The sequence below is a fragment of the Otolemur garnettii genome, unplaced genomic scaffold, assembly GCF_000181295.1.
Source record: "Otolemur garnettii isolate 467f Iridium unplaced genomic scaffold, OtoGar3 scaffold00039, whole genome shotgun sequence".
Classification (NCBI taxonomy): Eukaryota; Metazoa; Chordata; class Mammalia; order Primates; family Galagidae; genus Otolemur; species Otolemur garnettii.
In genome coordinates this window covers 3,008,539-3,019,638 of record NW_003852434.1, presented here as the reverse complement: position 1 = coordinate 3,019,638, position 11,100 = coordinate 3,008,539, and the positions used below count along the sequence as shown (strand labels likewise).

General features: G+C 40.7%; 1 protein-coding gene across 1 annotated transcript in view; it reads right to left on the bottom strand.

Moving 5' to 3' along the window:
• HSD17B11 (hydroxysteroid 17-beta dehydrogenase 11) overlaps positions 1-11,100 on the bottom strand; it is a 29,672-nt gene that overhangs the window by 1,814 nt on the left and 16,758 nt on the right. Inside the window, exons 5-6 of the mRNA XM_003790101.3 lie at positions 5,670-5,807; positions 255-371 (exon numbers count right to left, since the gene is read on the bottom strand). Coding sequence (XP_003790149.1) covers positions 255-371; positions 5,670-5,807 — 255 coding nt within the window. The remainder of the gene's footprint in view (positions 1-254; positions 372-5,669; positions 5,808-11,100) is intronic.

Here is an 11,100-nt window from a genome sequence, read left to right as displayed (position 1 = left end):
CTATAGGCACTCGCCACAACACCTGGCTATTTTTTTGTTGCAGCCGTCATTGTTGTTTGGCGGGCCCAGGCTGGATTCGAACCCGCCAGCTCAGGTGTATGTGGCTGGCGCCTTAGCCGCTTGAGCCACAGGCGCCCAGCCAAGCCTATTATTTGTATTAATTCTGTTTCATTGCACCTGACTTTAAATCTATGAAAAATATAATTTCCATTTCATATTTCATGTCTAATGCTGGCAAATATACTGTTGCTTACCTTTCCAATATTGTCAAAAGGGCTATAGAAGATGGAACAAAAATCATCTTCTGCTCAGTCAGGATCCCATCCATCAGTCTCTCCACCACTTGCTCAGGTTCCAGGGTGGGTCCCAAACTGAAATCAGAGACAATCTTTAGAAACAAAACATTTCACTGTGGCTTCAGCTTTAGTCTGGTGCTAAACAGGTAAGTTAAATTACCACAGGAACCTCAGCATAACTGACTTACGGTGCGCATCACAGGTGCTCAGGAATAATAGCTACTTTGCCATTAATAGTAAGGAGAACTATTTACCGGTGTCTTACGAGTACCGCACACTGTGCTGAACAGTCTACCTGAGTACCCCACTGAAGTTTTACAACAACTTAACAGGCAATATCATCATCTCTATTTTACAAATGAGAACGGGAGAAGCGACTAGGACTCAAAAATAATTTAGCAAGAGGAGGACTGACAGGGCTGAGTGTGTTCACACCTGTAATCAATCCTAGCAGTCTGGGAGGCTAAGGCAGGAGGATCTCTTGAGCTCACGAGTTCAAGACCAGCCTGAGCAAGAGTGAGACCCCATCTCTACTAAAAACAGAAAAATTAACCCGATGCGGTGGCACGTGTCTGTAGTCCCAGCTACTGGGGAAGCTGAGGCAGGAAGATTACTTAAATCCAAGGGTTTGAAGTTGCTGTGAGCTAGGCTGACACCAGAGCATTCTAGCCTAGGCAATAGACTGAGACTATCTCAAAAAAAAAAAAAAAGAAAGAAAAGAAAGAAAGAAAAAAAAAAGATTAAGACTGATAAATTCACTTTTAAACTTTCGGACGTCTTAGGAAAGATATCAGATACCGTTATAAAAGTTTTGGGAGGGCATGTAGGGGGACCTCACCTAATGTGCACGATGCAATGGTACATTTCAAAACTATTAAGAAAACAGTATGAATGTGTGATGAAGGTGTTACTTAGTTCAATGTAAGCATTTCACATTGTATATCAAATCAGAACACTGAAACCCATAAATGCATCAATGTATAGTTTATGATTTAATAAAAAAAATTTTTAAAGTTTTATTACATACTATGTCTCTTTAGCAATAACTTCCTAAAGCATCAGAGACATCAAAATATGATAGATATGTGATATTCAGACGGAGTGCTTATACTTATGAGACCTTGATTTACTTTTAAGCTACACTGTGTAATCACTCAGGTGTATGTATGCACCACAGACTAGCAGGTGGTCTCTAAAAAGTGGCTTTTAAAAAATCTGTGTGTTAGAGAAGTGTACTTAGGGAGCAGATGCATAAACTGAGCTGGTCCCCAGTTTTTAACTTCTTCTTTTTTTTTTTTTTTGAGACAGAGTCTCGGTCGCCTTGGGTAGAGTGCTATGGTGTCCTAGCTCACAGCAACCTCAAATTCTTGAGCTCAGGCAATCCTCCTCCCTCAGCCTCCCGAGTAACAGGGGCCCGCCACATTGCCTGGCTTGTTTGTCTATTTTTAGTAGAGACAGCATCTCACCTTTGCTCCGGCTGGTGTTGAACTTCTGAGCTCAAGGGATCCTCCCTCCAGAGTGCTAGGATTACAGGAATGAGCCATGTGCTCAGCCCAATTTTTAACATTTTATTCATGACTTAGAAAAATACAATACGCAATTAAACACATTCATGAAATTTGCCAATGCCACCAAACTATTTGGGTGGCTAACATTTGGGGCAGGCAGATTTTTAATGGGGTGACTAATTAAAAGAAATGAGACAAAAGAACCCTGGAGGAAGTTTTTTAGAAATAAATAGAGAATAGTTTATTCAGAAAGAAAAAAATACATATGATAAAGGAAAACTGGGACAATTAAGTATAGTATTGTACTTAACAGTGAGCATGATAATTGGCTCCATGAAGGAAAATGGAGCTTAATGATACAGGATGATATACGGTTTCATTCTCAGCAGAGTTCCCTCATGTCACGTGTTCAAATACTGCATTGCATATGAAAAGCTTGGAATGTGACAAGAAAAGAATAATGAAACCAATGGCCCAACGCCATTATGGGTGCAGGTAAAAATCAAAAGCAGTGAAAAGCTTGAAGAAGACTAAGCAGTCTTAGTCTGTAGTGAGACAGATAGGGGTCAAAGAGGATGAATTCAGAACCTGAAGGATGCTGTGCATTGAACCACATTCAGAGGGAAATCACGCTGTAGCATATGGCTGCCAGACTTCAGTGTTCCCCAGCTCCAAGAAGGCTTACAAACACCTGTGTAAATATACTCCCTGTCCACGCTGTGGCCTTGCTAACCTACCAATCAAGTGGGGCTGTGATGACTGACCTTTTCTTAGTGTACCTTAACCCCATCAGAGAACTTTTCACTGAAATGTAAGACTGCCCAATATCATGATCTTAAAAGAGCCAAAAGAAAATGCTTTCAGAAAAACACTCAATTTCTTAGCAGAACAGAATCTTCATCATTAAAACATCAGTACGTGGAAACACTTTCCCCCCCTGACATTCTAATATTAATGAGAATTGCAAATCCTATTAAAAAATGTTCTCAATGGATTTTGTAGCAGCTACCAAATACAGTGCAGGGCTGATATGCTGGGGGCGGGGGAAGGAGGGTACAAGGTGGGGCAGAGCAATACTGAGAAGGAAGGATTTGTAGTTAGTAGGAATGTGTTCGATTTTCACTTCACCACTTTAAGTAGCTCATTTTGAAGAAACATTTCAATTCTTTAACGCTCAGGTTTTTGTTTTTATTGTTTTTTAATATGAAAAATGAGAAGAATGTAATGGCATGCTGGTAAATGTCTAGTAACTGGATCTTTAGGAAACATCCCAGTTTTGGAGCATTTCCTGCTCTCCATGGTATTGTCCCATCCTGGCCGATTTTAAGCTGCCAAGATGACATCCCTGAATGAGTAGAGCAGTACTATACAAGCCAGCACAGCAGTCCCCTGGGAATACGGTGCTTACATGGAAATGTACAGACAAGCATGCTACATAGTCATACCACACAAACGTAACTCAAGTCACCTCCTTACCTCATGTCTTTTTATCTTACTATCCAACACTAACTAATATCTTTCTGTGACAGATCCACACACAAACTCCTACATTTTTAGAGAAAACGTAAATTGTGTTATGTATATTACAGGTAGGAAAGCAGATGCTTTAAAACAATGCTCAACAAAAATGATTCTTACATTTTTGGTCATCAAAAAAGTAATCAGGCCAGGCACAGTGGTGCCTAAAATATAAACTAGTGTTCAATTCGCATAAGCAATTTCTTTCTCCTAATTAGAAGTACTAAGTTTCTATATTAAAACCATCTTCACCTTTGTGGTCCACTCTTGTACCAGCTTGGACACGAGGGGTCACGTGGCCAGACTTAGCCAGCTTTAAATTCTGTGGTTAGGCTAGAATCACATTAGCTTTTATTGACACTCCACCCCTTAATCGCCAGCAAGCTACTTCTTTTATGCTTGTACTAGCAGAGTTTCACCATGAGAGGGCACTCCTGCCCACATTAGGGTTAGCTCTGTGTTGCCTTTCCTGGGGCAAGGTTAAAAAATTCAGTTATAGCTTTTAAAAAACATGGTGTGTGTTTTTAACTACTGAAAGTCAGTCTGTGTTAAAAACTTGACTCAAGGCTGGGCACGTTGTCTCACACCTTTAATCCTAGCACTCTGGAGGCCAAGGTGGGTGGATTGTTTGAGGTCAGTAGTTTGCAACCAGTCTGAGCAAGACTAAGACCCTATCTCTACTAAAAATAAAAAAACTAGCCAAGCATTGTGGCAGGCGCCTATAATCCCAGCTACTTGGGAGACTAAGGCTACTCCTTTGCCCAAGCCCAGGAGTTTGAGCTTGTTATGCAAGGCTGAGACCAGAGCAGTGAGACCCTGTCTCCAAAAAACCCAGAAATAAATAAAAATAAAAATCCAGAAAATTGAAAATAATCCTAAAATCATTACTAGGAGACACTATCGTTCCCAATGATCAATACAATTTATGAAAGTCTGTACTTTACTGACATGAAATGCTGTCCATAACATAATTCAGAGGGAAGTAAGCAGTATAGTTTCTGCTGTGTGTAATACATGCCAGTGACGTAATACACTAATACTAGTGTAATACATAATATTTTAGTCTTTAGTAATATTAGTGTGTTACATAATATTTAGACACTAGATCTCTATGTAGGGAGATGTCTAGAAGGATATTCATCAAAATGTTAAGAGTGGTTTCCACTGGATAGAGGGACTTAAGGAAATCTAAAAAGAAATTTTCTGACTTGTATTTTTCTATAATGTTAGAATTATTAAAAACTAAGTATGTATAATGTTTACAAAGACATTAAAACTATTCCCAAAGACAAGAAACATTAAATATTATCCTTAAACCAATCCTTCATAATCTTACTTTTTTTAACCAAGGTTAAGAGTATGGTCTAGTACTCACTGTGGAGAATAATTTCTAAGTTACCAAAGGAAATGTTTTTCATACTGTCGTCTGGCTTATCTCTATCAGAATCAACTATGATGCTTTTTATTGTTTATTTTTTATTTCAGATTAATATGAGGGTACAAACAATTAGGTTACATTGTTGCTGTTTGTTAAATAAAGTCCCTATTGTAGTTGTGTCTTTCACCCAGGATATGTGCCACGAACCACCACCCCCCACCTGTGATGCTTTTTTTTTTTTTTTTTTTGAGACGGAGTCTCACTCTGTCACCCTGGATAGAGTGCTGTGGCATCAGCTAGCACACAGCAACCTCAGACTCCTGGGTTCAAGTGATCCTCCTGCCTCAGCCTCCCAAGTAGCTGGGACTACAGGCGCCCACCACAATGCCTGGCTGGTTTTCTATTTTTGGTAGAGACAAGGTCTCGCTTTGCTCAGGCTGATCTCAAATTTCTGAGCTCAAGCAATTCACTCGCCTTGGCCTCCCAAAGTGCTAGGATTACAGGTGTGAGCCACTGCACCTGGTCCCCTTTCTCACTCCTACCCTACCCCAAACTCAGGAAATCCACATATCTGGGGCTGGGGCCCCTGCACCTGGTCCCCTTTCTCACTCCTACCCTACCCCAAACTCAGGAAATCCACATATCTGGGGCTGGGGCCCCTGCATAGTTCCCAAGCACCCCTGGTGACATGTACGTGTATTTAAGTCTGAGAACCCCGCTTGGGGGAAGAAAAAAAAGATGGGTGGTGTGTCATTCATAATTATATTTATAGTCATTCTCTCGCTCCTTCTCTCCACCTGTTTTCCCACAAACTCAGCAGCTGAAATCAAGATGAACTTTGATTATCAGGTGTTTTAGGGATTAAAATATTAGGTGATTTAGGGATTAAAACATTTAGGAGAATGCACAGAATGGCTGATGTTCATAGCAACTGCCAATCCTTTTGTCTCGATTTCTGTCTCAACTTACCTGGTGCTTGGATTTTTGATGAAGCCAGTGTTTACGAAATTAGGACACAGACATGTTGTTTTGATGCCAGTTCTTTCTAAAGCAGCCAGTTCAACAGTCAAAGCTCTATGAAAGCCAACAGCAGCAAACTTGCTTGAACTGAAAATAAACAGAGTGTTTACAAACTAATTTAAGAATCCTGACACATCTGCTTAATGCAGCTTCTTGTGTTTCTTAGTTAAGTGTGGCCTTCTGACAATCTTCATGTGTGGCCCTGAATCTCAGCCTTAAGTCCAGACCCTGAGTCAGAGTCTGCATCTTGCCAGATCCTCAAGTAAATTTACAGGCATGTTCATGTCTAACATAGAACATTTACTGCATCACAGCATCGTGTATCAGAGTAATTCACATGAATGTCTTAGGAAAATTAGTATTTGTTTCTGTTACTGATATTTCCATAAAACTAATGTCACCATAAGCTGCTCACTATTATAAAATATTCATGGAATTCATTGAAAAATTTTCTTGGACAAATCCTACTCTTCCTTTAAGTCACAGCTTGACTTCCTCAAAGAAGTCTTTCTCAACCCCTTGTCTGGATTTTTTCTCATTATCTAGAAATTTTCAGTTTTCCCCAATAACTCTTTCATTTGGAAATAGCAAAATTACTTATTCTAAGTGGACATTATTTTTTCAGATCAGTTTTTTTTAAAGCTTTCTTGAGAGATAAATTTGTATACAAATTACTCACTCAGTATGTACAATTCAATGGGTTTCTTTCTTTTTTTTTGAGACAGAGTCTCACTTTCTTGCCCTCTGTAGAGTACCGTGGCACCAGAGCTCTTAAACATAGCAACCTCAAACTCTTGGGCTCAAGTGAGCCTCTTTCCTCAGCCTCCCCAGTAGCTGAGCCTACAGGCACCTATCACAACGCCTCACTATTTTTTAGAGATGGGTCCTGCTCTTGGTCAGGCTGGTCTTGAACTCCTGAGCTCAAGCAATCTACTGGCCTCAGCTTCCCAGAGTGCTAGGATTACAGAAGTGAACCACTGTGCCTGGCCTAATTCAATGGCTTTTGTCATACTGCATTATAATTTTTTTTAAAACTATGGTATAATATACAGAGGGTGCCAAAAATTGTATACATACTTTTGGAAAGGAAAAAACTGTACTTAAATGGTAATAATATAAACCAAAAACATTTGTTATCTTGTATCTTTTGCAATTGCAGAAGTCAAATGTGACTTGAGTATTACAATTTAAATGCAGCTTTTTTCCCCCCTTAAAATGTGTATACATTTTTTGGTGCCCTCTGTACATAATATAAAAATGTTATTGAAACTATTTGTCAGTGTACAATTCAGTGGCATTTATTACCACTGAATGAGATTGTCTTTTTTATTCTTTTAAATCTGTATGAAGTATCAATTAAATAAAGTAGCTGTAAATTCTTGCCACTTAATATGTGCTTTGGAAAATAAAAATCTGTGGGAAGTTCTCTCTTTCTTTTTTTTAAAAAAGCTTGGAAACATACTGAAGGCTTAAAAGAAGGATTGTTATAGTTACCTATTTAAGATAAAAACCTTTAGTACTGGCTTGGCGCCTATGGCTCAAGCGGCTAAGGCGCCAGCCACATACACCTAAGGTGGCGGGTTCGAATCCCCAGCCCGGACCCGCCAAACAACAATGATGGATGCAACCAAAAAATGGCCGGGCGTTGTGGCGGGCGCCTGTGGTCCCAGCTACTTGGGAGCCTGAGGCAGGAGACTCGCTTGAGCCCAGGAGTTGGAGGTTGCTGTGAGCGTGATGCCATGGCACTCTGCCCAGGGGGACAGCTTGAGGCTCCGTCTCAAAAAAAAAAAAAAAAAAAAAAAAAACCTTTAGTACTTTGAAAGACATAGACAAAAATGTCCTCAGCTATTATTCCATTTAATCCTCATGACAACTCTATGAAATACATCATAATCCTCACTTACCAAAGAGGAAACTCATGCATGGAGAGGGACAGAGAACTTGCCGAAAGATACAAAACAAAGTGGCAGGCTGGGCCAGGTGGCTCACACCTGTCATCCTAGCATGGGAGGCCACCATGGGTAGATTGCTGGAGCTCAGGAATTCAAGACCAGCCTGAGCAAGAGCAAGACCCCATCTCTAAAAGAAAAGCAAACAAACAAGCGACAGAATCAGGCTTTACCTGTGAGAAATAAAGCAGGTCTGTATATTATATATTCTCACTTTATTAATTCCTAGCCAAGTAAGAGGCAAGTAACAAACTGGTACAGCATTTGTAACATGTAAGACAAAGATGAGGGTTAATATATAGCAGGGTTTTGGGGGGTTTTGAGACAGAGTTTTACTCTGTTGCCCAGGCTAGAGTGCCGTGGTGGCATAGCTGACAGCAACCTCAAACTCCTAGGCTCATGTGTTCCTCTTGCCTCGGCCTCTCCAGTAGCTGGAACTACAGGTGTCTGCCACAGCACCTGGCTAGCTTTTCTGTTTTTAGCAGACATAGGGTCTTGCAGTTGCTCAGGCTGGTCTCAAACTCCTGAGCTCCAAGGATCCACCTGCGTCTGCCTCCCAGAGTGCTAGGATTACAGGCACGAGCCAACTCGGCTGGCCAGAATTATTAAAGGAGTAACATATTTTTGAACTTTAGGGTGAAACTGTATATAGATACACATACAAAAGCTGAAAGTGAGTAGGTTTGTTCCCTTTGCACTTTGTAACATTGTATCAAATTCCTCATTAGGAACATTCTGAGTCAGTACTTCTCATCCCAAATTTACAAACTCATGATCAGGACTCAGTTTTGCCGAGTCTTCCCATTAGCATGCTAGCAACCTTCATGAGTATAAATTGGCTATTTCGGGAACCAAAATATATTACCCAGGTAATTCTTTTTTAGTAAGCAACAAAAACCATTTTAGAATAGAATCAGACCGCCCACTCTTCCACTATAATCCAATCCTTTCATCTGGAGTTTTTTCACATTAATCATTAGAATGGATGAACTGTAACTCTAAAAAGGAATGGAAGGATTTTTTTCCTAAAATAGGTGATGAGAGCTTTTGCTGTGGCAGCAGCAACTCAGGACAATAAAAGGTGAGGGTTGGATTACAGGGAAAAGAATCAAGTAATCCTATGTACCCCTCATTTCATTCCAACAGTCGGGAGCCAGAGCACACGCGATTAGTTCTACCAGGGCAAAGCATTCTGGAAGCTAAACTGAGACCTCCCTGCTTTAGCACTTACAGGGAAGTGGAATTAAAACATAATACCAACAGGCCCCCTCCTGTTACTGAACACGTGCATATATGTGCTTGTGTATATATATATATATACATATGCTAGGTGGATTACATTCTATAAAGCTTACAGCATCCTAGTAGATTAGATGCTGTTATTAACCTATTTATGGATGAGCAAAATGGAACACACAGGAGTCGAGTAACTTGCCTAAGGTCATAAGCTGTTAAGTGATTGAGTTAAGATTTATAATGTCATGATTCATAATAATCCTTGACTAGAAATACTCCAAATTCCCATCAACTATAGAATGAACAAATAAATCGTTGTCTAGTCACATGAATACATCTTGCCAATTCAGGGTGATTCCATGTATATAAAGAGCAAAAAATAGGCAAAATTAATCTATGGTGTTACACATCAGTGTAGAGGTTACCTCTGGAAAGGAAGGAGGGCTTGGTGATTGAGAAGAGTTCCCAGAAAGGGTGTAGGGGTCTTGTAATGTTCTACATTTAGATTTTTTTTTTAGAGATAGGGTCTCGCTGTCACCAGGCTGGGGCACAGTGGCATGATCATAGCTCACTGCAGACTCAACTCTTGGGCTCCAGTGATCCTCCCACCTCAGCTCCCAAGTAGCTGGGACTACGGGCACATACCACCCTACCTGGCTAATGTTCTATTTTTTGTCTTGCGTGGTAGTTAAGTGGACATGTCCACTTTGTAGTAACTCACTGAACTATACCCTGATGAGTTCTTCTTTTGATAAAAATGTATATTTCCATTAAAAAGGCTTAGGTTTAAAAAAGCAGTGTTACAGTTCAATTGCCCCCCAATAACAGCGTGTGATAAACCCTGCTTTGTGCTGGCAAAAGTCTTCAGTCATCCCTATGAAAGTCCCATAACCGATCAGATGCTGAGCAAATCCCAGAGCGAACTGAATTGAAGATCCTCGTGGTCAGTAAGGATTGCAGACTGCAGCCGCTCGGCCAGGACAGCGGGGGATGCTAAAGAATTCTGCAAGGGCTCGCGAACTACGAACTACGGGTCTGTGGAGAGGCTGGAAGAGTGCAACCCTGCCTTTTCTCCCAACAGACACCTCATGTGAAGTTTAGAAAGCCCTTCCTCTTCTCGAGTCATTTTACTGCCATCTGCTGGAAAAATCATTCACGTCTAAAGGACCTGAGTGTGAACACTGCACCGTGAACTGCACAGTGCACTCCCTGCACAACAGCGTGTGTTGACCCGGCCTTGAGGGTGCTCAGTAAGAATCATTATTGCTGCTGCAATCACCATGACGAATCACCAAAATAAATTTCTCACACAAAGCACATTTTCTCTTGGTTTTTCCCTGTGAAATGCATGGTCAAATCAGAATGCAAAGAATCACCACATTTACTATGGCAGAGGGAAGGAAAAGCCTGACAGCTCCCAGCCTGCCAGGTTCTCTGACCCTCTTGGCTTATCTCAGTGCCTGGGAACCCAGACAAAGGCACACAGGGAAGTGGAAGGCTGTGTACTGGCCCCCAGGGCAACACCTGTAACCCTATCTTTCATCAAGGAAGCGAAATGAATGCCAAATTGTATTAGCTCTTCATGGCCGGGAGATAATCACTGAACTTAAACTGGCTCTGAAAGAGACAATACACGATCTGGAACTCAGAGGTCCTTTCGTGACTGCTTCACCAGGTATTTCATCTTTTTTGTGAAAACTCAATCTGAGTCGATATTTTTTTCTAGTAGAAAGCAAATAATGTTCAGAAAAAAAGAAAGGAGGGAAGGAAGGAAGGAAGGAGGGAGGGAGGGACTAGATGAACTAAAATAACAAAATAAAAATCACTTGCCTTGCCATTTCCTAAAAGTAACCACTTTTTTGGTGTAAAGCACTTTAGTATATAACCTTGCAAACTTAAATGCAAGTTATATAAGAACATATTACCCATCTACGCCTATATCTACACATTTATATACGTCTATATAGCTAGCTACCTGTGTAACTATGCTTTTAGAACTTAGATACTTATTTCCAAAAGAGCACCATGGTAGAAAACAAATTTGAGAAATCATATATATGCACACACACATATTTGTACAGCCATAATTGGGCAACTTAAAAGTTACTTGCTAAGGCTCGGCGCCTATAGCTCAACTGGCTAAGGCGCCAGCCACGTACACCTAAGGTGGCGGGTTCAAATCCCCAGCCCGGACC